The sequence below is a fragment of the Labrus bergylta genome, chromosome 5, assembly GCF_963930695.1.
Source record: "Labrus bergylta chromosome 5, fLabBer1.1, whole genome shotgun sequence".
NCBI classification, from domain to species: Eukaryota; Metazoa; Chordata; class Actinopteri; order Labriformes; family Labridae; genus Labrus; species Labrus bergylta.
In genome coordinates this window covers 1,006,653-1,033,938 of record NC_089199.1, presented here as the reverse complement: position 1 = coordinate 1,033,938, position 27,286 = coordinate 1,006,653, and the positions used below count along the sequence as shown (strand labels likewise).

The following is a 27,286-nucleotide window of genomic DNA, read 5'->3' as shown; positions in this document are numbered from 1 at the left end:
CTGCATTGACGATGCTCTCAGTGTTTTTTCTTTCCAGCCCTGCCTATAGGCAGATGTTTAAGAAAATAAAAGCATTTTGATGAAGACATTCTGTAGTTAACTGGTAGCCCCCAGCGGCAAATAAACGAGTTCAACAGAACCAGAACATCCTGCAGTTTGGCCTTACCAAGGAGTACATGTGCATATACAGAATGTTTTTGTTTTCATCCAGAGGAAGTTGAATTTCCATGACAGGTCTTTAAAAATACAATTCCATACGGCAAAGTCATCTGAGGGATTATTATTAGATTGAATCATTGTGGAATGGAAAGTATAAACTTCCTATTCATTTGAACTTCTGCATCTACTTCAGCAAAAAGTCTTTTTGTGGAATATTTTAACTGAAGCAAAAAGTACTTAGTGTGAGTGCTGGTGCAAAGCTGCAGTGTACATTGCAATCACTTGCATGTGACACAGATTTTTGATCAAAACTGCGTCTTTCCCTCAATTATTGGTGTTACCATTTGTAAACTGACTCCATAAATAATCTTATCTCACATTCCTACACTTATTGAGAAGCATATAAAGAGGGCTTTCGTGCATGTAGAGAATTTTCCTGTATTATTTTGGCATTAACTTGAACGAGCCTGAGGCTATTCTTTTCTTGACTACTCTTTGAAGTTAAAATGCAACCTGTTGTACAGCTTTAATCATCATGTTCTCTGCAATTGCTCACTTACAAGAAAATGAAAGCAAGCTGATAAATGAGCGGTAAAAGACAGCTGATGGTTTTCATTAAATAAACGTTGTATTTTCTTAAAGTAAAAAGTCTCTCTGTGAATTAAACAGAACAAACATTCAAACAATGAACTGGTAAACTCTGCACTCACACTGATGTTGTGTATCTCTACTCCTGTGTCTATTAAAAACAACCAATCCTTCCTTTCTGTCCAACACACACAAACACACTCAAAATTGGATCTGTATACTGCCATTTACATGTGTGCACAAGCCCATTGCAAATCCAACACACACAGTGACACACTCCAGTCATCAGTGATTATCCAGAGGCCGTTCATGTCACTGTACCTTTAGCCACCTCTGTCAGTGCAGCTCTTACCATATCTGAATATAGCTAAGAGCAGCACTGAGTCACTTGACGCTGTCAACATGTAGTACACTGTACTTACCAGCACTCGGACATCAAGAGGCCGATACCCCATTCCTGTGACCAAAGGTGTGTTAGGGATCAGAGCTGCAGGCGATACAGAGTGTTGATTCAGAAGAAGAGACATGTCCGATAAGACATTCTGTTTCTTTGGTTTAGACTCACATCAACATTTGATTTAGAGTCTTGTTTGGTAAAACTGTGATCACTCGATGCTTTACATGCTACAAAGTTTTAAAGTGAAATCAAACTTTGGGCCTAAATAAATTGCATCAAATTGTGTGAGATTTGAATAAGTTGCACATTTACTCACTGTGAATAAACTGTTTAGACAAATGTCCTCTCCTAGCCCAGCATGAACAATAGTAATTAAAAGGGCAATGAAATCAAACAGAACAGAGCAGAACATCATTAGATTTAAGATGTTGAAACCACCTTATTTTAATATCTTAATTACAATATATACTGAAAGGACTATTTGACAAGTAAATGGCTGCTCGTGTCTCAGTCGATAGACTAAACAAGTCATCCTCAAATCATCTGTTTTTTTCACTGTGCCAAATTTTCTTTTGTTGAGGACAAAAGTACCTGTACCTGTGACTCGTTCGTATCAAAATAGTCCAGATAAGTTTGTTGATTATTAAACAAAAGAGTGATAATAATTCTAAACAAAAGATTATGATTACGATGAAGACGATAAAGGTCAACAGAAAATATTCAAACCCACTCACCCTCTTTGCGTAGCCTCCCACAAAAAAAACAACGCCAACAGCAAATTACCAGAAATGATATCACACCAATATAAGGAGCAAAATATAACAAACAATCAACAGAGGTAAAAATAAACATTATGACTCCTACATCCTGTGCTAGTAATTTTCTTATCCTACACAGGCAACATGGTACAAAAAATAGAGTTGTGGTAAAGACACTACATGTATAAATCACAAAATGACCATTTTTGCGTCACTGGAAGCTGTTGCAGTTAGCAGGGTGAACTAGCTAGTTCCTCATATTTTCGACCACTGAAGCTACAGACCAATCACAGATCAGTGGGTGGGAACTCACTCCCAGAATCCAAACTTAACATCCGCCATATTGCTTGGAAGCTATGCTAACAGGCTCTATGGAGAAAGCTGATAATGGCCAAAAAATATAAATATAGCGGCGAGACGGCTGCTGCCGTCTTGTGTTCTGGCTGCTGGCCCGACACAAGACCGGCCTGTCAGCAGCAACCGTCACGCGGCTATATTGCTATATTTTTGCTGCCAGCTCAGCAGCCGAGACATAAGGCCTGCCTGTTAGCGGCGGTGAGGACGAGAACTGTAATGATCAAATTTCCCTCTGGGATTAATAAAGTATTTCTGATTCTGATTCTGAAATCGAGGACCTTAGTGGGAGTGGCCTGCGGTGCTGTGCATTCTGGGATTTGGTGTTTTTCATCCACATGAGCCAAAAAGACACTTTCTGCCTTTTCTCGGCCAAGAAGGCACCAACTTCAAAATGTATTTCACATTTCTACTACATATATGACCCAATGTCAATACAGATTCATGTTTCAACGGGTCAAGTATCCCTTTAAGTGAGCAGGGGGGTGGTGGGCAAGGGATTCACTGACTCACTGATGTCACAGGACAATAAAAGACCAGAAGCATTACCTGACGCTGGTTCGTCTGTGATTCACTGAGATGGACTAAACAAAAACAGATCTTCATTAGAGCTGAGAGCAGAGACTGAGCAAAGCAGCATGCTTAACTGTACCTCAGGGATGTAACACAACCTATCATAACACACATGTATAAATCCTGTGCAAATCTATGGCATGTCCAAAGGCATGATGATGACTCTGTGTGTGTGTGTCTCTGTGTGTGTGTGTGTGTGTGTGTGTGTGTGTGTGTGTGTGTGTGTGTGTGTGTGTGTGTGTGTGTAGAATACAGATATTGTGGATCTGCTGGCGATCTATTAGCCCCCAGCAACAACTAGCCCACCTGTTGGTGTTTCGGCTTTCAAGGCCTTGGTTCCTGGCTCTCCAAAATCCCTTTTCCAGGACTCACACACTTCCACTGTTCCATGGGAAGCAACTGAGCTATTCATAGCAGAAGAAAGCCCTGGAATTTTCCACCCAAACACAGAGCAAACTGCTCTTCAGTCATGACCAGACCAGCTACAGAGCAGAGACATTGACAACCGGCCACTTGTTTCAAACTGATGGTCTGACTGGACTAAACACTTGCAAGAGTGCAAGAGACTCCCTCTAGTGGTAAGATTAAGATTTTCAACCCATACAATGCACCGTAGAAAAGCCATTTTCAGACAATACACTCATGACTGAAGTCCCAAAATAAACACAGCAGTCTCTAGGTTCAAATTATTTTCCCTGTTTTAATACAAAAGACCATGTTCATCGTACCTTTTAGTTGCTCTTTGTCCCAAATGTGCCTTCACTGGATATATCCCTGCTACATATTTCAAAGTTTAAATCAATTAATAATAACCTCAGTTTGTGCAGGGAAACGGAGATCTGCTTTGTCTTTCAGTAGTTTAGAAATGTTAAGCAGTTAACAGTTACAATGTGTTAACACCCACAGCTCTAAGACAAGGACTCTCAGCCTTTGCTTATCATACGTGTCTGTCTACCTGAGCAACACGGAGTGGGGTTGTAGTGAGGTGGGAGGGTTGTGTAGGTTAAAGTCCACAGGGTAGATGTGAAAAGGGGTGTAACAAACCCCCCCCCCATGGGAAACAGAGTCCACACGATGTGGCAAGTCATGAGACACAGAACACACAGGAGTTCATGAGAGAAGCCCACAGAGACTTGCCATGACAAGAACTGTATATCTGATTAATAATGAACAATAGCCGGGGGGGGGGGGGGGGGGATCTTAGTATTATAGGGAGTTAAAGGGAGTCCAACTGCAGCATTGAGCAAAATGATTAGTGAGCCCGAAGCACAGGATTAAAGATGATCTCACAGATATCAGCCTGTGTGATGACCCTTAGTGCAGTATTTGTTTGAACCCCCTGACCAGATGAAAGTGGGTTCATGACTTAGAGAGTATTGTTTGAAATAAAGTAAACCTTTGAACTGGGAACCAGACAAATATGCAAGCTAAGCTTATTTGCTATTTGCTGTAGAAGTTGTGTCTGGTCCTGGGACAGGCGGATTTGCATTGAACCTGATTCAGATCCAGCCAATCACAACCGTTTATCCATAAACACAATATAAAGATCTGTACACACAAAAAAGTTAGAATTTATCACAATGAATGAAAAGAAAATTATGTAAACAGGCCATTCTTTCTCACAAATTGTACCTATTTGATGGATGTAATAATGTCAATACTTTCAGACCATTCTGATGCAGTCAAATCAAAACTTCAGACTTAGTAACATTTAACTTAGTCCAGCGATGCATGGCTATCAAAGCTAACAAAATACTCTCAAATGTACCATGAAGAACACAAAAAAAAAAAGACTAAGTCAGGGATCACACTACTGAGGGGATTTCTAAAATTGTGGGAATATCAAGCAAGAGAGCAAGCTAGCCTGCAGCTTTGAGAAAGGCCAGTGAGTCAGTAAAACATCTTGTTATGCATTAGATCAGATCACAACAGAAGGTGGAGTACTAGGGATCCCCTCCTCCTCTCTGGCACATAGCCTCTATATATCACGTCATATAGCTCTGACTGCAGATCTAGGACATAACACATTCTGCTTCATGTGATGCAATGAAGGTCCAGTGGGAGTGAGCAGCCTGCAGGCAGAGACAGATTTCTGCAGATGAGAAAACTGACCGAGAAATCAATATGACCACCAGCAAATCAACATTAGAGAACAGCTTCAACGAGCTTGAAGAGTAATGAATCTACAAAAACTGTAAGGACTTGAAAGTGAAGGCAAAGAAGTTGAGATATTCTAGTGCTGCTATTCAAAGAAACAGATAAAATACTGAAGGCTTCAGTTCATGACGTAGATAAAGCACCAGCTGCTCAAGCTGCAGCTACTCTAGTTTTTTTTTCGTCAGCAGTATTGTGGCATCGCGAATGCTAATAGACTGGCATTGTCAGATGGACGCACTATAACGGAGGGCCTGCATGTGGCTCTTATGAAGGCTTGGGAGTGCAGAGGGCGCAGCCAAGCGACTAATTGAGAGGATTTAAATGACTGCATGGATGGAGAGACCTCTAACTTATTTATTACTGCAGCAAAGATGGGCTTCCTCAGCAAATACAGCACAGTGTGTGTCGACGTGAGTTACTGCTTGAGGTCTGCAGCTTCCTCCAAACACCCGGCTGAGGTCGGCTGTTATATTTCACTGATTGATTGATTTCCATGACACACTAAAGAAGTAGCTTCAAATCAATATTAACACCTAATGCCGATTAATTAATAGATTTAGATAGCTGGTCAAACTTTCTAAATTCTCCCCACAGAGGCCAGTTAGCAAGAACTTAACAAAAATAATTGAGTAATGATCATGTGGCCTCTAAAGTTAATATTACCCCTATGCATACACTACTGTAATACTTACAGTATTAAAACACGACTATGTTCATTAACATATTAGTTACAAACACTTAAGTCAAGTTAACCAGCTTAACCCAAACAATTATAAAAGGCATTGTGAGTTACAATTGATCTCATTTAGATTCAAAACTAGGATGAAAAACTGTGATCTTTATTGTAGAAATACAACAAAAAATATATTATTGAGATTAATAATCTCTAAAATTAGAATTGGGTTGTTTTTTTATATACTGGGTGGAGAAACAACATAGCACAATCTCACTGCAACGTCCAACCCCAGCAGTTGAGATAAGGGGAGGCCAGAAAACCCATGATAAACTTCTGGTGCAATGGTTAGAGAAGGAAAAGGGGCCAATTGGTTTTCTGACCTGATTAAGTTTGTCTGCAAAAATCTTATGTTGACTGTATTAACTTAAATGTGTTAATATTTCATGATTCAACTGTCAAATGAAATTACAACTACTTTAATGATTGATTGATGGTAAAAACCAAACTAAATTGCCAAACATTTCTTGACCTGTCACAAAATAACCTCTTGTTTCCTATCAGCACAATAACAAGGTGATCAGCCTATATATTCTAAAACTGTAAAATAACAGAACCTGGTGTTTTCCATGTTTTCTAAATCTCTTATTCCAAACAATTTTTAAACAATACAGAATGTAAAAATAGAATGACTCCGGTACTGTCCTAGATCTGTTTTAAAAAAAAGTCTTTGTAGTGTCTAATATTACAGCACAAAGCAGAATAAAAGAAGAATTCTAAAAATACAACCCCAGTGAAAGAGTGAAAGAAATTCAACTAATGTCTCAAAACCGGTTACAAAGCCAAACCAACGGCAGCTGCAGTGTAAACTCAGTTCCTGCCCTTTATGCTCCTGGAGAGCAGCATGAATTCTTAAATGCCTCTGCACAAACATCTGTGCTATTTTCTGCCCACAAACCGACAGAACAGCAGAGAGTTCACTCATTCTTACAATGGGACCCCCTCTCGCCCACACTCACCAGGGCTGGTGGTGCTCTGCAGGCTCCCCCTCTTGCGAAACGGGAATTTAGGTTTAGGCTTCCCTTGTCCATCGCTGTTGGAGGAGGACGTAGAGGATGACATCTTGCCGCCTGTACTCCTGTTACTACTGGAGCAGAGCGAGTCAGAGATGTGCAGCGGCCAGCAGAGGGAGAGAGGAGCACTGGCTCTGACGCTGGAGGAGCTCTGTCTCATGGTGGGGCAGCAGGGCGGCAGGACCCATACTGGGCCAGGAGTAGCTCCTCTGCAGAGTTGGCTCCTCCTCCCAGCCAGCAGCAGGTCAGCAGGCGCGCTGCAATGAGACAAGCTGAAATCAAGCCCAAGGCTTTCATGACTCCTGCTGGGGGACATCCTCCTTGGTTGTCCTAGCAACCAGTGAAAAAGCTTCCTGTATCCAATGCGGGGGAAAACAGCCACAGAGGAAGGCATTGCAGATCAAAGTGTGTAGCTAGCATGACAGCCAACTAGCCTCTAGACAGACTACACACCAGCAGCTTAGTGCCAAGGTGAGTGAAGGACAAAAGTTTTTCCACTCGTCTAAAAATAGCAATAAGAGATCGTAAAAGCTAACTAGCTAACATCTGACTAAACCGATAAAAGCAGAAAATCCAGACGAACAGGTATGAACAAAACAACCGCCGAAGAATGAGGAGTGGATAAGCACAGACAGCAGAGTGTGTAAGCTGACTAGTGAACTCTCATTCTGCTTTAGTGGAAAACTCTGAAGGGTAGCCCAAACACCAGGAAGGCCTGACATAATGTATTATAAATAGTGACAACCAATGCCAAGCAAGACTAGTAATGTAACCCGTGACAACTATGTGCACAGCTTTCTCTCATATCCTTCCTTCCTGTGGCTCAGCATTCCTTTTTATTACATAAAAACATAAGCAGAATCTGGGTGTTATGTGTTTTTTTTTAATCCTTTATTAATCCCTGAGGGAAATTCTGGTTTACACTGTTATTGGGAGACATTCTTCTCACACACATAGGACATGGACCCATGGATATGCACCAATGGAGAGATGTGTGCCACCACGCGATGGAGGCACACTCATCAACCAGTTGTAATATGAAAAACTTTCAGTCTCCATGGAAGTCATTATTAATCAAATTAGAGTTATCTTTCTTCTGACTAGTGATCTCTACTTCAGCTTTTCACATTAAGATGCCTTCCTTGAGGAACGTACACTGAATTAACCCAACTGTGTAAAATCTTTTTAGATCGAGGGATTTCTCATACCACACAACAATAGTATAGATGCTCGCTTACAAAATAGCGACAAAAACGGCTCCTCCTTACTTTAACTCTCTCATCCAGGTCTACACTCCCTCCCGCCCACTACGCTCTGCCAATGAAAGGCGTCTGATCCAACCTTCACAAAAGGGTCCTAAGACGCTGACTAGACTCTTCTCCTCTGTCGCCCCCTGGTGGTGGAATGAACTTCCAAACTAATTGGATCTGCAGAGTCCCTCTGCACCTTTAAGAAAAAGCTAAAGACCCAGCTCTTTTATGAACACCTATTAACTTAATGATGATGGTCTCCATATTATTGATGATGATGATGGTAATGACGATGGTTTTTGTTTGATAACGATGACTTATAAGATGGTTCCTATACTGATTAGAGCTCTCAAGAACTGCCCTCAATGTTGTGCTTTGTCGCTGGTCACTTCCTGTCAGCACCTGTGTGTCCAATCAGACTCAAAGCTGATCATACTGACATTGTTCCCTTTTTTCTAGATCCTTGCTTGTGTTGTACTTACTCTCTGATGTACGTCGTTTTGGATAAAAGCGTCTGCAAAGTGAATTGTAGAATTGTAGATGTTTTTAAACACTGCAGCACATGGACACATTGAAAACAGACTTTTGAAGGTCCAGCACTGGGCTCACAGCAAATGTTTGAGTAGAGTAATCAGAGCAATAGAGCTACAAAACAAAGTAAAGATCCCCATCTAGTGGTATAAAATTTGTATGCAGTTGGGCAACAAATATTAGACCTGTCTTAGCACACAACATTGTACACAAGGCAGCAAACATAGTATGGCCCTCTATTGTCATTATTTGAAGGCAATATCATAAAAAATGATTGAACTAAATGTGAGGACAATTTCAAATTTTCTGTTCCTGCTGTCCAACTAACCAAAGACTTCCTCCCAACCAAATGACTCTTCCAAAACAAACATCATCCTCGAACACTTCAGGATACAACTTCATGAACACTGTAACTACAGGACTGTGCTCAAAATACTTAATAATAAGAATAATTTAACTCAGGTTAAAGGTAAATACTGGACCTGATTAATCATGGGAACGATGCAAGATTAGATTAAATTACAATGATACTGGAAATTCAAGAAATTGGTGAAAAGTTTAAACAAAAAACAAACTGGGTCTGAGACTACATCGAAAACATTCAAACCTATTAAACTGATCGCTTTAACACTAACTAAATCCCTAAGGTATTTTCTTCTAGGATCAGAGTGTAATCAGGCTTGAAAGAAAACAGAGAAAAACGTCCATTCATAAAGCTGAACTCAAACTTTTGCTTAAATGAGCTTTGCAACAATAGCTTGAACAGATGACAATCTGATGGTACGAATGGTAGAAGTGGAAGAGGTCAAATTTACTTTCCCTGGAGTTCAAACAAACTCTTGTTGAAGTGTGTTCCAAACCCTTTCTAAAATGTACCCCAGTTTTTGAGAGAGCTGTCGCTACCATCTGGTGCTGCAGCAGCAGAGGCTAAAAAACAAAGGGCTTACTTTTTTCTCAACCAAACATCTTTATCAGCCCCATGAGTATAGTCCACTTTATGCATCATGCTAAAACTAAAAAACTTACATCAAGGTCTTACCTATTATTGAAAGCAGGTTATGTAAGCCTGATGCTTGTGATTCCTTTTCATTCCCTTTCCTTCTTTACACTCTGCTGTTTGGTCAAGCTTTCTGTCTGCACACCCATTTGCTAAAAAGGAGACCATTGGCTGCTTGGGGATTTTTTTTCACTCCTTCAGAGCAAAGCTCATGGAATTTAGCATGTTGTTTGCAGAGGCCACACACCAAAAACAACAGTGTACTCACTTTCTTTTTTAGATAGCTTTTCACAGGCTAGGGAAATGTAACAAGGCATCATTTCTTTATATGGTTTACGTACATTTTGTCCTTAAAGACTGATGCCTAACATCAAAAAAGCAAACTCAGAAATGTTTCAGCATTATAGAAAACGGAGTTACTTTTTTTTTAAGATTTATTTTTGGGCTTTTTGTGCCTTTTATTGTAGGGATAGGATAGTGGATAGAGTCAGAAATCAGGGAAATAAGTCATTTATACTGTATAAGGAAGGTATATTAGAGTGTGCAAAATGCCTTTGGCTGATGTTCTCAATCACTCAATCAGTCTTTATTTCTATAGTGCCAATTCATAACAATTGTTATCTCGAGACACTTTTCAAAAAAGAGCTGGTCTAGACCATACTATTTATAGTTCTGTGCAGCTCTGCAGTTTGGTGAGGGGGAAAACCCATGTTCTTCCCACCACCAGTGCTGTCATTGTAAGAAGTTAGTGACCCAGAAGAACAACTGGCCAGGGCGTGGACTCGGCTTTTTCATGCACAATGCGTCCTGCAACATGTAGGCAATGCTGGCCGTCTTCACAAGTAGAAGAACTCACTTTCTCAGTCAGTATAGCTTGCACTAGGGAAGTAATATAGGTCTTAAAATACTTTTACTGCAAACACACTTTTAAGCCAACTAGGTTACATGTGTAAGTACAAGGCAAGGATCCCATATGTTGTAGGCTACTGACTGTAATTGCTCTTAAGTGAAATTAGGAATTTAGGTTGTATAGCTAGCTGAATTGACTACTGTTTTTGAAAAATCTAGTACACATTCATACTTATAAAAGCATGTATCAGGTGATGTTCAAGCCACTTCAGGTGATTAGAGGCATCATGTCCTATCATGACGTCTGGGTTACAACGAAATATAATAGCTGGAAAAAGCAGGAGTCTTCAGACCCTCTAAGCTATAAGTCCTATAAGTGAAAGGAACATGGTGTGTTAACATGTATCTTTTAACATAAAAACGTACATTTGTTGAGATTCTTTACTTTAGTGTTCGCACTGTATCACTGACTTACCATCTGACATAGTGAAGGACGTGCTGGGAGCAGAGGTAGGCCTTGATATGAGACAGGAAATATTCTGTAAGACATACAGCAAAATGTCACACTAAACCTTAAACAAATCACTGCACGGTCTGTTAAAAACAAAAAGCATAGCATGTTATGCTAACTGACGCTAGATGAGTTAGCAAGCGACCTGATAAGCTATCAGTCACACCGAGGTTATCTCAAGTAGTTCTTCTTAATATCACTGTTAAGTTTACTCAAACCAAGCTTCTCTCACCTGACATATATAGTAGCCTACCTAATGTGCTTTTCATTGCTCAAGTCATCTCACTAACGACTTTAAAAGTTAATCACATACTACAATTGCGTTTATTTGACCAAGTCTGGATTCCTGAATTTGCGTTAGCTACCTATAGATCACATCCGTTACAGTCTACTAAAGTGTTATACCTAAAGTAAAGGGGAAACAGTGTCAAACGTTAAGCTAGCAAAGAGTTATCTTCTCATTGTCTCAACACAATTGTTTTTGGTTTCAATGTTTTCATGTTGTTTCCTCAAACTAAAGATAAGAGGACATTTTACCTTAACCGGAGCCGCCCACCGTGTCTGTGCTCTGCTTCTGTCCAATGGTCCAAATACTGGAAATCAATTATTTACAGTTCTTCTCTCAAAAAGAACAGTTTTAAATCCAGTAAAATGTTAATGCCAGTTTAATTTTCATGTTAGTTTTTTTAATGGGGAAATTAAACTAGTGTGGTTCTCTTTGGAGGTTAGTTACAGTAAGTAGACTACAGCAGCCTGTTTTCAAATGATGGAAATATTTGACTTTTATTTCTAAAAACGTTTATTAAAAAAAGAGAAATGTATTTTACTTTTTGCTTTTAGTAAAATGTCTTGAGATAACATTCGTTATGAATTGGCACTATACAAATAATAATTGGATTGATGAGAGTATAAGCCTAAATACGTGACTCAAGAGTTTATAACTGTTAACCATTATTGAATAAAGCATTAAAATATTTTAAAAAAACATTCAAATAGGCCTACAGTTATACCAGCGTTCTCATGTCATTTTCTGTGACAAAGTCTCACAAAGTGTGGAGTTCATCTTATCTCTTCCAGTCATTCTAGCTCATTTAAGATGATTGTTCAATCTCAGTAGGTTACTCTCATGTCAGTGTAAAATTCTGATAAACCCACTTTATAGTAACCTTTACAGCACCAAACAGCAAAGTAACAACTAGTTGATTTTAAAAGCAGCTTATGATATTTCCCTCAGGAAATAGTGCAGATAAAGTGTTGGACTTCCCTCTTTCACTTCTTCTTTCCAGGCATTTGTTCATCATTTTGCTCTAGCTTAATACCCTTTGCCCTTTACACTAAGTAATTATATTGTTGATTCTAATTTCATTGGCTTGAACTATAACTTGAATATATATATATATATATATATATATATATATATATATATATATATATATATATATATATAGTTTGCTTGAAAGAAAGTCCATGTACATCTGAAGTTGCCTTATCAAAGGCAAAATGTGAGGATACGTGTCTGAGATTTCTTAACAAAAAGTGATTCGTTATCATTTACTTTGAATCAAGATTGTGTCTTTATCAGAATGCAAGATCCAGCCGTCCATTATCTATACCGCTTTTCCCTGTTAAGGGCCATGGGGGGCTGGAGCCGATAACAGCTGTCATTGGGCGAGAGGCGGTGTACACCCTGGGTTCAAATTACAATTTACAAACCATATATTATGGTTGACCAATCCAAGATTCCAAAAAATCAAGTAAATGTTTTTTTTCTAAAGAGCAGAATATGCTGATTTACTTCAGTATAGTTCTCACATATGCCTACAATCCTCAAATCAAAGAATGAAAAAATCATAAAAACAGAAAAATATCAGCTCTGGTTTAGTCTAGAGAGTGTATTTTAAGAAGTCACAGATAATGGTGCCTGGCTTGGATTTCCAATTGAGCAAGCTCCTCCTCCCTCCCACTACAACACTGAGAAATGTCACAAGGTAATAATTACCATGGGGATGGCAGAGCCTGGGAGCCTGGTGAAGCTGGGGGCGGTTTGGCAGAGGTCCATCACTGAGGTGTGAGGCCTGTCGCGCACCAGCAGATTCCAAACATCTATCTATCCATCCATCCATTCATCCATCTCTTTCGTTGAAATAAAGGTCATATCACTGGCTTTTGCCTTTGAAGTTTAAATGTTACTTTAAGGTCAAAGTGTTTGAACTGCATCCCTGTACCCCCCCCCCCCCCCCCCTTGCAATGAAATAACACTACTGAAGCAGAGCACAGAAATGTTGTATAAAAGAAGGTAAAGGCCATACTCTAAAGTTATGAAAATGCATCCAAAATGTTTTACAAACATAGAAACTCTTTATTACAACAGTATCTGTTGTTCAGCCTGTAACAATTTATTTTTGTAAACCCATTTATCTTATTAAAGTATAGTGGAAGTCGTTCTTTTGTTTTCATCACAGCATAAAAAACAATCTCTGAACAAGTGTAAATCCTAAAACGAATGTCATTCACAGTTTTGGATATTTAGACGTGATGAAAAGCAGATACCAAGCTTAACAAGCTTTTGATTTTGGATTGGCAGGGTCACTCAAAAACAACCTTTGATTTAAAAAAAATGTCTTTAAAACCCTGTTTCCATAATGTAAGAAAAGATTCAGTTAATTCAATCAATCATTTTCACGCATCATAGTTTATCACACCAGTTTGCTATAAAATACTTATTCATCTCATTATCAAACCTAAGCTGAAAAATGTAGCAAAAACTGTCCCATCATTTCTAATAAAAACCTCATCTCACATTTGACCCCAGCTTTAGTCGTCTTACAACATTGGAATAGAGTGTGCAGGAGTCATACTTGACCGGGAACTGTCCAGGATTGTAAAATAATGTTTATTTTCTTTTCCTGCACATGAGGTACTGTATAAAAAGCTGTTATACAACAGGGTAGTCAAAGTTTTCTACTTCTTGGATTTAAAAAAAAAAATCATCTCTACAAAAGAAACAAAGGCATTTACTGCATATGAGTTAAAATACTCCTCAAAATAACATTCAAACAAGTACTTAGACTCACAGTTGAAAAGAAAATGTGCGTATTAAGAGAAACACATAACCCTGAACTCATATTGTTTTACTAACTTAACACACAGTTTAGTACATTGCAAATGGGAGAATCATATTTGAATGTAATGCAGTGCATCAATTAATGTTGTTTTTTAGGTTTTATATCCAAATACACTTATAAATACATCACACGGCAGGAAGCTGGGTGAGTTAATCCAACTTTTGTCCTACACTGATTTCCCGAAAGATCTGGTTTTCTTTTCGGGACATAAAAAAGATACGTATGGCCAAGCACCGACAAGGAGGGAAAGAAATCAGATCTATCTGTAAACAACTTGTGATTCCATGAGAGTTAAGCCACAACATGTACACCTCCTCATCAACTATAATTGGCAGATTGGCAAATGGGTTAAGAGCGGCGTTATCCACAACGAAAGCCCCACTGCCAATCAAAAGTGACAGTAGTGCTTTTTCCTCAATGGATCCCCTAAATACGGTTTACAATTTTATTGCTGTCTACCATGTCTTTACTTTTGTTGCAATAATTTACAGTCACAAATACAGTGTCAGTTAGCTTGTTGGAACACTTTGTCCTCTGAATATCTAAGGCAGTTTGTCTTATAGCATTCTGCCTTTGGTACAATTGAGAGGAAGTCAATGTATCAGGTAACCTTCCCTAATAGGAGATCAGAAGGAATACTGTACCTCAAAGTTCTGGAATAAAAAAATATACTTCTATAGGTTTTTCTTTCTTTTTCAAAGAAGGACTTTAGCTTCTTACATCAGTGTTATTTTACTGTTTCCTTCACTGTACAGATCAGAGCAATCAACTGCATCAAATTGTGTCAACATAACTGTTCAAGGACAAAATCTGGTGAGTTAAAGTGCAATGATTCAAAGGTACAATTTAAACTCATTGACATGAAGTGGACAGCCATCAGTAGAGATAGATCATCTTGTTTTCACTGGAATATATCCTGAAACTGCACATGTCTGAATTATCAAAAGTAGGCTTATAATCAGGAAATAAAGGAATTCAAACTTAATTGTCTGTACATATATGGTTGTTTTTCGCCTGTTCATTTTCAATAAACTCTGAAGTCTCCTCTGCAATTTGCCCAGGAATTCGGAAATCAATGGGTATGGGCTGTGTCGGCTCTGGTGGTTGGGGCTGAGCCACAGGACAGCCAGCCTCACCTTTTGGACTGGAGGTGCTGTGAGAGTTTTGAGGGTCCAAGTTGCAACCAGTGCCTTGAAGAAACTGTAGGAAGTTTTCCTCTATGGATCCTTCACGACTGGGAAGTCTTTCCTCCATCTCGGCTCCTGCTCGACGAAATAGACAAGGAAGATGCTTGCCCAGCTCCTCCCTTATCTGCCTGTTGAGACAGCCATAAAAGAAAGGATTGGAGGTGAAGCAGAAGTAGCCGATCCATGTGACCACCTCCTCAAGAGAGGCCAGTGTGGCTGGAGGGCTGGCAGCCAGTGCTGAATACAGGTGGAAAGTAAAGTAGGGCAGCCAGCAGCAAAGGAATTGCCCACCCACTGCTGCTAGCACTGCTGCAGCCTTTCCTCCCCCAAAGGGTCGCTGAGGGGTCCCTCTTCCCGTCCCGGTCCCGGTCCCAGAGCTGGTTACCATCGTTGAACGGCTGCTGAGTGATTCCGACCTCTGGCGACGAGGTGTATCCATCCATGTGGGCAGAGGGCCGTGGTGCATTGCTGCAACCCGAGCCACTTTGAACATATTGCAGTACACCACAAGAATGAGCATTAGAGGACAAAGGAAATAGACCAGTGTGAACAGGACCATGAAGGCCATGCGGTTTGACGCTCCCCCTGTCCAATGCAGAGAGCAGCGCCTATGACCCTGAGCAGCTGGAGGTGCGACTGCCCCACCGCTTATTCCCCCAACCCCACTTCCCTCCAGAAGAGGAGTTCTCCCACCTTGCAGGAACCAAGCGAGCAGTGGCAGAGCAGACATGGCCAGAGCTTTTACCCAAATCCCCACCAGTACTGACGCTACAAGACCAACAGTCATCTTTACCTCGTAGCGCATAGGGTGTATGATGTAGTAGTAACGCTCAACGTTGATGACAGAGATGGAGAGGATGGCAGCACTAACCAGGCACACGCTGAGAAAGAGGTAACTCCGACACAGGGCTTCCCCAAAGAAGGCTCGACTCGAGAGCATGCCGAGGGGCATCAGCACCAGGGCCGCCAGCAGGTCCACCACACACAGGTGGAAGACAAAGGCAAACTTGTGGAGCTGTGGGGCCTTGGCAATCACCGCCATGACGGCCACGTTACCCAACACAGCCAGCAGATCCATGAGCAGCATGGCCAGTAGGGCTAGGGTCTGAGACAGAGCCCAGCCCTCAGGCAGAGAGGAGGCAGACATGTTGGACATGAGCTGTGGAGGTGGGTGGGAGGTGTTCCACATCGGCTCCATTGAAGGATGGGATGAGGCAGGCAGGCAAGATCAGTCACAGGCCCATCACCCATCCTTCAAAGCCAGGAAGTACGGCCAGAAAACAACGGCTTTAAATCAGGGCAAAAGCTGCATCAGGGGGTGTCGAATTTATAATTCTTATCCTTTTAGAAAGACTTCTTGTCTGCTATCAGTCACAGCCCACCCTAAAAACAAGAGAGAAGGACAGGTGAAGAGAAATTGTCAAAGTGTGTGCACCTGAGTTTGCATGTGACTCCTTATTTAGACTTCTCCGATATATCTAATCTTTCCACTAAGTGGCACGTGCAAGTTGCTTGTTTATTTTTTTCACCTGCTACCTATTAAGATTAATTCATTCGGATGAAGTTTCATCAAATCCTTCTTAGCTTCTCAAATCCCTGTTAAGGCAATTTTACTGATAGGGTAATCCGAAGCCAGCCTTTAAAGCAATTCAATCAATTTCAGTATGAACTATTCGAGGCAGGAGAAACATGGAAACTTTTTAGCCACATGCTAAAACTGAAGGAGCAAAAATGAATGAAACAATCATAAATCATCAGGAAATAAGAGTTGAAGAATTCGGCCACTTAAATTGTGTTGTGATTCCCAGAGCCTGTTGGATCATATTGATCCTCTTAAACTTCTTCACACTCATATTATTATTATTGCAGTGAAAAGAGTCAATGATTAATCTAGTCTTCTCCCTCCTTGGTGGGCCACAGGTGATAAACTCAACCACACATCCTACTAATTACCCAAAACCAACCTGGTCCAAGAGTAGGTGGTAGCCCTTTTTGATTAACATTTATAACTGCTATATGCATATATGCATTTATAACTGCTATATGCAAGCCCTCATCGTGTGCTACTTTTGTAAATCATATTTGTAAGATTGGTGAAAGGCCTTGTCAGTATGTATACAAAGTATGTAGGTGGAAGATTCACTGAATTGACAGTTACTGCTTATGGTCATACTCCACAGTAAGGAAGTCCTAACTTCATAGTATGATGAATTTTAGGAGTATTTATAGGCTGCAGAGGCTGTCTGCATATTAACTGTGCATGATGATTACATACAACAAACAGACATGGGTGGCTGCTGCTATATTTGTGTCAGATCAAGGAAATCCAGTTTCTTACCGCTATGAATGCGCTCTGCCACTGATGAGAAATAAAAAGCTTTGGATGTTCCTTCTCCTGTCTGCAGTGATTTTAGTGCAAATCAGGGTGAAAAAAATGGCTCTAATCTCCCTCATCAGCTATGAGTGATCACTCAGTGTGCCACATCTCTAAATCACACATAGGGGTACTCCCAATTCAGTTGAACCCTCCTGACTGATTTAGCCATGTCTAACACATTTATATATTAATCATTAATGCATTACACCCGCTGTCAAAAAGAAAGCCCCACTATTCTATAGATCACATTACAGTTGCATTACAATTATCGTTGCACTCAGCAGTATATAATAAGCAGATTAGAGGATGAGGGTGAGAACAAGCGAGGAAAATGTGGAGGGAATCAGTAAGCATGTGGGGAGGAGCAGAGAGGGAGCAATATATACCTAAAACTGAGTATTTCCTGATGCAGCTGCCTGCTTTTTTGGTCTCCAAGGATAAAACCTGGTGTAGCTCCCGTTGCTGAGGCACACAGTGGACATCATTCACTGTACCTCATGAATGCTGTTGAGGTACTTCCCTCTGTCTGTTTCTCTTCCCATGCCTCGGTCTTCCTCGTGCATCTTCCTCCCTCGGTGAGTTCAGCTGTGGCGGTGGTGAATTTTTCTGAAATGATGCTGATGTAAAATGCTTGCAAAGATACAGCTCACTCTCTGCTTTCCCCCTCCACTCACACACAGTGACTGCAGAGATGGAGCAGGAGGCTGTAAGAAACAGGACTGGAGCTTCTGTATGCACAGGGTCCTAGTGCCCCCACTATCATGCCAACATTTACTTTCTGATTTTTTCATTTAGTGCTTAATGAAGGGCAGTAAAAATATCTTAGTAAGCCCAACACCTAACACAAAAAAATCATCAAATGAGTTTAGTTATGGTAGGTTGTCCTGAGATTCAAAGTTGTTATCGTGCAGAGATTAATGCATCTATGCTCCAACTGGGAAGCCCAATGAAATGTGCTGTTAAGTTGGTTCCAGCATCAAATTCATTTGACTTCTAGTCCAGCATTATTCATGTTTGGCATCACACCATGTAGCTGAAAACACATAGCCACTATTAGCATGAAACACTGTATTGTCTTTTTATTATGGTAGCATTGGCGAAATCAAACTTTACACGTCGTCTGTTACACATCAGCAACAGTCATCTTGTTTAACACAATGCCTCACCCTATATTAGATAAATGCTTTTGATTTGCTTGACCTTAGTCGCGACCAAAGGAAATCTTTCTTAATGTACCAAACACATCTTCCAGAGCAGTTTTGAAATATGAATCCCTGTCTTTTCAAACAAGATCACAATTTCTTATTTCCAAATAATGCAAATTATGACAGATCAAAACAAAGGTCTAACTAGCCAGCCAAAGCTCAGTTAATGCTAAAATTGTAATCTGGAAGCATGGCCCAGTATACTTTATGCTTCATCCATGATTGAAATGCTACTATGTACACAATTCACATGTTACAAACCAAATGTTGCTAAACTGAAAACTGTTAGCATACAGGGAAAGTAATGTAAACATGCTCACATATACTGTAACAGTTAGCAGGTTAGCATGCTAAAGGCAGTTACGTTTATTGTCTCCATTTAGTTTGTGGTGTGGAATTAGAAGAAGTACAGTCTGCAAATCTGCAGGAATAACTTTGCTTGTGTAACAGATAGCCTACTTTCTAGTAAATGCTGAGGTGCTTAAGATATTGCCGCAAAGTGGCCTTCTGTGTACTCATAAACATGAATGGGTTCAATGCATGAGACCTCAACCTCAAATCCAATCCATCGTCCCTTGCTGTTTTCACAGTTGATTCATTTTTGTCAATCAGCAAACATTCAGGTTGTAATTTAATGGTTTAAAGTGCCCTCCAGTGCGAGATTTACTGAGGCGCTGAGCCATTGATTAGGCCAGGCCTCAGCCTCCACCATCCCAGCTCCTCAATGGGGCTCCTGTTGCCACGGTGATCTTTTTCATATACACTTCATCTCATTGCACTGTCTGCAAAGGACAATGAAATCTGGGCCATAATTGTTAAGGCTACTGTGCTGAAGGAGCAAGCATGAAGCTGCTAGATGCTAGGTGTTTTTCATTTGCACTTCTAAGGTTTCCTAACTCATAACATTTGCATTTCATGGGTCACATCTTTCACCTCGTGGACTATTAAAACGCTTGTTTTAATTAGCGGCACCTCATGTACGCAGATTGATTCATCCATTTCACTAAAAGCCTTATTAGAATATTGCCACATGTCATTGCCAAGACTGAGAGAAACATTTGAGAGCACCTTTTGCATCAAGAACAATAACAATTTAAAGGTTAAAGGCACTTTTTATTCTCATAATAAACTACTGAGCAAGAGCGTTATTCAAGCATCATTTTACAGATTTTAATTCAACTTCATTTATGCTACAGAGGAGTAGGTAGAGTTGTATTGATTATTTGATTTATATTGACAAAATATGAATCTGAATCTACAGTACTTTAGAAAATATTGTGATTATGTGACTCATCTTTCAAACTGAAATGCAAAAAATAATTTGGTTCTATTTTCTCAAAGACTGATATGTTCTGCTCTTCATTTAATGTGATGGTAACACGAACATCTTTGACATCATTGACTGTCAAATCACAAATATAGATTCATGAATTATGAAAATAACATCATTGAAAAAGGTCTTCAGCTCTTTAACAACTTACCATGTTTCTTTAAAACCGGTTTTAATGGTTACATCTGGTTAAGATTGATTTGGAAATCCACTTGTTGCTATCCAGGATGAGGTTATCTGCCTCATCCATGGTTTTCAAAGAATAACTGGATTGGATAAACCAGATCCCAATACAGATTTAAAATAATTAACAACTCTGGATGACCAGTGCTCTAAATGGTACTACTTATTTTGTCCCCAAAGGGAGCCACAATATACAAAAAACAAAAGATCCTCTCAGTTGTTTTAAATGAACAATTGTATGGTTATTATATATAGTTGTTAGGTGAACATATTTATGGCAAATAAATCTTTCACCGTTTAAAAGCCGTTATGTCAACTTTATCAACCATGTCACAATAGTGATTCAGCATTCTCGTGCAAAGTAAAATGATCTACATTTTTCTAAAAATGTTGCATCGTTTGACCAATATTTATGTTTTATTACAACATGTTCATGTTCTCCAGCCCTCTGCTTTAATCAGAATTATCCTTATTTTTTTACCAATCCTTTTGAAATCTTTTCAACCACACAAACTGGAATTTTTATAGAAAAAACACATTATATGATACCTGATCTTATGCCATCTTGTAATCTCCTCTTCCATTTCAATGACCTGATTTGAGGATTTGATCCAATCCAATAGTTTTCATGTAATCAGAAATAACACTTTTAAAAAATATATATATTCTCTTATTTTCTAATTCTCACAATTGTATGTCAATGTTAAGGATCTTTCAGCTTTTAAATATTTCTGGACCTTATTGATTACATGGTAAAAAATATTTTTTGTCTTCTTCTGTCAATATTTCAAACCTGAACATGCCTGCACTGAAAACATTGCAGCTGGTGGAAAGATTTAATAGCTACTACAGTTGTCATGGTGAGGATGTATCAAGATGTCTGCTAACATAAAGCAGAGAATAGAAATGTACACATGCCTGTGTGACATATGACTGTTTGACTGTGGTGTGGGTTTCGTGCATTAAGTGTGTGTATATGTCTGTTACTGCTTTCAGTATTCAGTCATGTACACCTGAGTGTGTATGTGTATGTAAAAGAGTGTGTATATCAGGTGTTGACACATGACAAAAATAGAAGTCTTGTTCGGCCGGCAGCACCAATCGCTGCCAACACAAATACAATGGTTTCCATGGCAACCTTGGAAATAGACTCCACATTCGCACTCAGAAATAGCAAAAGGACACTGCACTAACCCTAGAAGCCCCCACTGCCAATAATAACTACGTACAGACATGGCCGCACAGAAACCAACCACACTCAGAAATAAAATCATGCCATTACATTTGACCAAAAACATAATAGATGCAACAATCGCACACGATCAACACACATTTAAAATGCATGTTCAGCATCAAGGCATTTACCCTTTCTTTGTTTAATAAAATAAAAACATGATTCAAGCAGAGCTTCATAACAAATGTCTAACATAGCAGCAACATATTGTCAGACACCTTGTTAATGTGTTGGACCTTTTGAATGTGTTAGACCATGTAAATGTATTGCAGATGAAGAGTAAAGTGATGAATGTTGCCGTGGAGACACTTGGGGAGGAAGGTTCATATCGCAGCAGACAGTCAAAGGAGAGTATTGAGAACAGATATACTCTGTGGTTGTGTGTATCCAAGGCACAGCAGTCCTTTTTTTTTTTAGGATATCCTTCTTATGCTCCGCCACACAATTCACTGTCCTTCCTGGGATTCATGGAGTGTTTGGCATCAGGAATTGAACACAATATTGCATAATATTCTTTCAGATTGTATCAGAATAATGATTCTCCCATAGCAGGGATTAGGTTGTTTTTATCGCTTTGAAATAACAGTGAAAGCTTTCTCTTGAAACATTTCACATTTCATTACTTAAAGGCAGTAGCTGCTGTGATACAAATACATGATGTGTATGTGCTTTTGGTATGATCGTGATCATGTGGTTTCCTTAAATAAGAAAAATGCAAACAGCCTCTTGGAGTTTGTCACCAACACGCTAAGTTTAACAAATCATTTGAAGATCCAGCACATGGTTTATCACTTTGTTTTTTCTGTCTATTAGACTTTATAAGCAGCTTTTTTTAACCAGAATTTATTGTTGTTCTTTCAGTTAGAGATGATAGTCTGATGCATTAGACTTTCACAAAGTGCTGCTAAACTTTAGAAATAAAGCCTGACATCATGTTTTTTGTTCCAACAAATAACACGGTTCACCTTTCTTGCCATGCAGTCCTAAGCAGTGGAAATAAACACAGAGAGAATAATAAATATAGCCTCTCTTTTTTTTCAAAGAGGTGATTTGAGACATTTCTCTTCTTTACCTCTCAATCTTTGGTGGCATGAGGCCTTTTCAAGAGGAGTGTTTCCTGAGTTCTCTGGATAACTCTGCTGAGTGAAGACCTGAACAGATAAACTCTTAAGTCCGTGTTTCAAACCAGCATTTTTTGCTTTTTTTCTGAAAGGTTTTCTGTGCTTCTTAGAGGCCCTTGAATGTGCTGCTTATGCCAGATGGTGGCAGTGTGTCCACTTGTGCATGTCGTCCAGTAACGGAGACAGTCATCTTTCTTAGAGAGGTTTTAGGTCTGCAGTCAAAGAATTGGCAAAGATTTATACAAGTTTAGCAGCTCTGTTAATGTGCATGTGCCACACATCATGAGGAACATGCAAACCAACTTAAACTCTGATAATCTGTGAGATGGAGAGGTGCAAGTATCCCCTCTGAAGTATAACACATCTGAACATTTGTGATAAAAGATTCCCCTGCCATGTGAACAAACTGTGTATGTAAAGTCTCTCTTTGGCTTCAAGCTAATATTCCTGTGTGATAAATTGAATGAACATATCTATTATTATGTTCCCATTATTATTATTATATGGTAATTGAAACTTCTAAAACAAAGAGTCTGATCTTAAAATACATATGAGTAAAAAATGGTGTTATAGTTTTATCATACATGAATTGTATTTGGCTGATACTGAGGTAAAGTTTGAGTGTCATTGAAGGAAAAAGTCACTTCTTAAAACTCACTTTTATAGACTTGCTTTTATGTGATTTCTCCTTTAAAGATATATCCCTTCCTTTTATTAATTTTATTGCTTTTAACCTTTTTATCTTTCTCTTCTTTAAATGTTTTAGCCTTTAAATGTATCCCTTCCTGTATTCATTTTACTGCTCTTAGTCTTTTTAAATTCCTACTCCTTTTATCGTTTAACTCTTCAGCTCTCTGTTGCTTTATTCATTTAACCAATGTCCTGTTTATCCCTTCTTTATATCTTCATTCTGTCTTTACAGCCTGTGATGTGACATCATCCCACTCTCCCTCAATTTTAATTTTGTTCTCTCCTGGTTGATTTTAAACTAATTTTCCTTCACTGTACTGAACTGCCTCTCCATACCTGCCTGTTGGATCTATCTTATTCCTGTTATTTGCATTTTTACAATTTTGCCCTCCCTGTTAATCTTTGTTCTGTTGTCGTGTTGCTGTATTTGCTTTGTCTGTCACAGCACTTTGTAAACATTTGTTTTTAAAGGTGCTATATAAATAAAGCTATTATTATGTTGTGTGCATGCAATGTAACACTAAAGTCATAGTTTTTTACGAAACAAAGCCTCCATGTCCCGGCTGAGAGCAGCGAGCAGCTCTTCTTCTTAACAGCTGATGGATATCATCCTAACCTGCTGCCACTGTACCTCATTAATTATTCACAAGAGGACGGTAAATCTCCCGTCAGAGGGAAGTCCATCCATCAGGCTGCTGCCTAACACAACACAAACATCATGTGATACCTTCAAATGGAACACAGATCAGGTTGAATCGGCTTCGTCAACAGACTGCTGTGACCCTTAGAGGGGAGTTTGAGACAGTATAGAAGATGCATATAGAATGTACACTCATAAGAAAAATGTGACTAAATGGATTCAGCAGAGGTTGCATCATTCTGTTGAAGATCTGAATCGTTACATAACAGGTCACAGGTATAAACTGTGGAGTTTAGAAAAGGCTCAGAAGAAGCACAAGCACATTGTATTGTTACCAAACATTGCATGAGCTGAAGTAAACTATTTACTTTTGAGAGACTGTTTTTAGCCTTGTAATAATATGATGAGATTGTGAGTATTTACTGCAGCTGGTTTTGGTATTTGGGGTTTGACTTACAATAACTGTGATAACAACAGTGTGATCTGTTTGTGTGATTTGTTGACAACAGTGAAGCTCTACAGGCCATGAGATGTATATATCAGAGTTTATCTATAAGATCTATGTCAGGAAGATCAATTATCTACTTTCATTTCAATCTTTTGATGGGATTTGTAGGCTAGTGTTTGTAGGTCGAGCCTGGGCGCACTGCATTCATTTTAACTTTATTATGGCTGCAAGGCTTCATTTGATGAGCAGAAATAGCATTACATGCTTGTTTTTGTGTGTGTGTGTGTGTGTGTGTGTGTGTGTGTGTGTGTGTGTGTGTGAGTTTCTTGCACATGTATCTCTGTGTCCTCACACTAAAAACCCCCACTAATGATAGATAATTACTGCTGCTCCATGAGATCCATGTCACATTATTACACAGCGGGGCGAGCAGATGCATGGTGCCTCAGTCGCTGTTACTCAGCTCCATATCAAGTAATCATGATGAATACTGTCATCATGAACTGAAAACCAATTCTCTCCACATTTAGCCATTTTTAACTTTCTCAATAAATCATTCAAGTCTAACCAGTTTTTTTTAGTTCAAACAATCCCTCTGTTGTTCTAAAATATGAAACATGGATGATGATCACAGCTCATCAGATTCAGATACAGCATTATTTACAAAGACACATTATTACTCCATTCACACACATTCACACTCCGCTGGCTTAGCAGCAGGCATCCTTGATTTGCCAATGGACACTATGACATGTGACTGGGCTGGGGGTCGCACACCCCTCCTTTCCTGTTGACGACAAACTCTACCACACTGAGTTTATTTGAGTATGTCACAGAGTACTGTCTCTCAAACATCCCTACAAATATTATCTATTTTATTTAAACGTAGCCAACATTTACATGTTAACATTTTGCATTTTAGCAGTTCTTCTATTCAAGTATTGATATAAAAACGTATAGAACTTCCGTGTAAGGTATTTCAATCTGACACTACTTTCCACTTCTAAGTCACCAAAATACACAGAGAAAGCATCTAACTTCAATCTTAACAACGTGTCACATAATAAAACATACGAGTAGTTTAACAAACTAAAACTTAAGTTAAAATTCAACTAACAACAGTTGACTAGCAACCGGTGACCGCACCATCAACAAGATCCAATTAATTGTTTATAAAATATATATAATAATATAATCTGAATGAGGTCATGTTAAATGTCTTGATGTCATCGAAACATCACTAACAGGATCCACTCTGCATGATGAGAGCTTGAAGTAGACTACATTGTGTAACTAAAACATATGTATGTTTAAACAGAAAATACATTGAATGGAGCATTTTAGCTTCAAATGGAGAAGTTGTATAATGAGGTATTGTATACTGTTTTCGAAGGTACCAAATTGTTAGTTTCCTGTTTGCAGCTCTTTATTCAAAACCTTGGTGTGACAGTATGAAGTAGACAGTATAAGCAGTCTTATCAGCGCATCAGGACTCCACATGGATTATTTCCTTCTTGCTTGTTAGATATATTTATTTAAACACTGTGGCATGCAACCAGTCTTATTGTATAATCTCTATTTACATAATCTGTGTTTAAAAATTCAGAATATGTAGACATCACATTTTGGAAGTGTTTTCCTATCCTTTGTTATTTCAGGTATCATAGTTGTTCAGAAACTTTTGGCTGTATACATGTGAACAGTTCACGAGGATAGTAAAACGCAATCCTCTGTAATCCTGGAACCCTTCAGCTGTCTATTAATCTCTGTCAACACATATCTGCATGGTGTGCAGTTATAAATCTGTTAACTCTTAAACTCCATTTTCACTTTACTTGTTGCTGGTCCGGAAGTAAACAAAGGCAACACAAGGAAAAGGAAATGCTGCTCTGAACTTCTGTATCTCTAATGCTAGCTACACCTGAAGCCCTGGAAAATTGGTGGACTCTGAGGTGATATGTCATAGTCAGAGGATAGCTAATGGGCTACAGGGTTGGGGTAATGCATCACTGTCCTGTTGGCGACACCTCACAGTGTGACGTACTCCCCCCTTGAAGCCATGCCCTGATTACTGTCCACAGTTTGAAGCTTTTAATTCAACACTCACAGGTCAGGATCATGTGTTGCATAACAATGGGTTGCACCCAGCTAACCCAGCTTCTGTGGTTGTTCCTCATGCCTTTGACACTGTATCTCATTTTTTTTACAGTAAATTTTTATTTATTTGTCTATACGTTTCATTCCTCATATTCATCATCTCACCCGCTAAATGTTTCCTTCACACACTGTGTTCTCTTATCTCCACTATCACCTCTTCCCCTTGTCTCCCATGGTAACCAGACCCTTGGCCCACGTCATCTTCCTGTAAGGGTTTCTCTGTGAGGTGACCTTGTACTCAAAGATTCACAACATGTATTTAATGATCAGCTCTCCCTGAGACACATGCTTATCTGTCATCCTGTCATCTGAATCATCACCCCTTTGACCTTCTCCATCTTCACACTGTCGGACAGAAAGTTAAGATTAATGCATTTTCTATAGCTGCATCAGGGTCCTTATTATATTATTAATGGTAAAAATACAAATGTTTTAGAAAAAGCGAGACTAAGGCGTAAAATCCACCGATATGTCGAGGGCCTTATTATGATCTTCGTTCTTTTTCATTACCTGTTTTGAGCCGCTGCGTCTATAAGTATCCTTGAATCAAAATATGGTTTTAAGGCGGCTCAAAGAAACATTTAAGAACTACCTATCAACTGACAATGTAAAATCATTGTCAAAAGACTTGCTCAAAGATACTGGGACTTTTTTGTTACAATGCACATTAGCATAAATGTATTTTTGACCTCTCTCATTGTGCTGTTCACAGCTGGGTG

At 39.2% G+C, this 27,286-nt stretch overlaps 2 protein-coding genes across 8 annotated transcripts in view; both read right to left on the bottom strand.

The window, feature by feature from the left end:
* LOC109990124 (AMP deaminase 2) overlaps positions 1 to 11,441 on the bottom strand; it is a 33,619-nt gene extending 22,178 nt beyond the window's left edge. Inside the window, exons 1-2 of one of the 5 annotated variants that reach the window (XM_020642119.3) lie at positions 11,408 to 11,441; positions 10,835 to 10,898 (exon numbers count right to left, since the gene is read on the bottom strand). In XM_020642119.3, the coding sequence (XP_020497775.1) occupies positions 10,835 to 10,844 (10 nt within the window). In that variant the 5' untranslated portion in view covers positions 10,845 to 10,898; positions 11,408 to 11,441. Of the gene's footprint in view, positions 1 to 3,557; positions 3,774 to 6,678; positions 7,482 to 9,552; positions 9,572 to 10,834; positions 10,899 to 11,407 lie in introns of those variants that run through there. The other 4 variants (XM_020642118.3, XM_065954510.1, XM_020642115.3 and 1 more) reach the window with 4 other exon arrangements.
* A 1,765-nt stretch (positions 11,442 to 13,206) lies between these two features.
* On the bottom strand, positions 13,207 to 18,227 carry LOC109990100 (G-protein coupled receptor 61). 3 transcript variants are annotated; one of them, XM_020642085.3, is made up of 2 exons: positions 17,946 to 18,227; positions 13,207 to 16,565 (listed from the first exon to the last, which is right to left on the bottom strand). In XM_020642085.3, exon 2 carries the CDS (start codon positions 16,378 to 16,380, stop codon positions 14,977 to 14,979), a length of 1,404 nt encoding a protein of 467 aa, XP_020497741.1. In that variant the 5' UTR covers positions 16,381 to 16,565; positions 17,946 to 18,227; the 3' UTR covers positions 13,207 to 14,976. The 3 variants fall into 3 exon arrangements, with proteins under 3 accessions (XP_020497741.1, XP_020497742.1, XP_065810579.1); XM_020642086.3 differs by having other exon boundaries at positions 18,054 to 18,227; XM_065954507.1 differs by lacking the exon at positions 17,946 to 18,227 and adding an exon at positions 17,521 to 17,939.
* Positions 18,228 to 27,286: the final 9,059 nt, after the last annotated feature.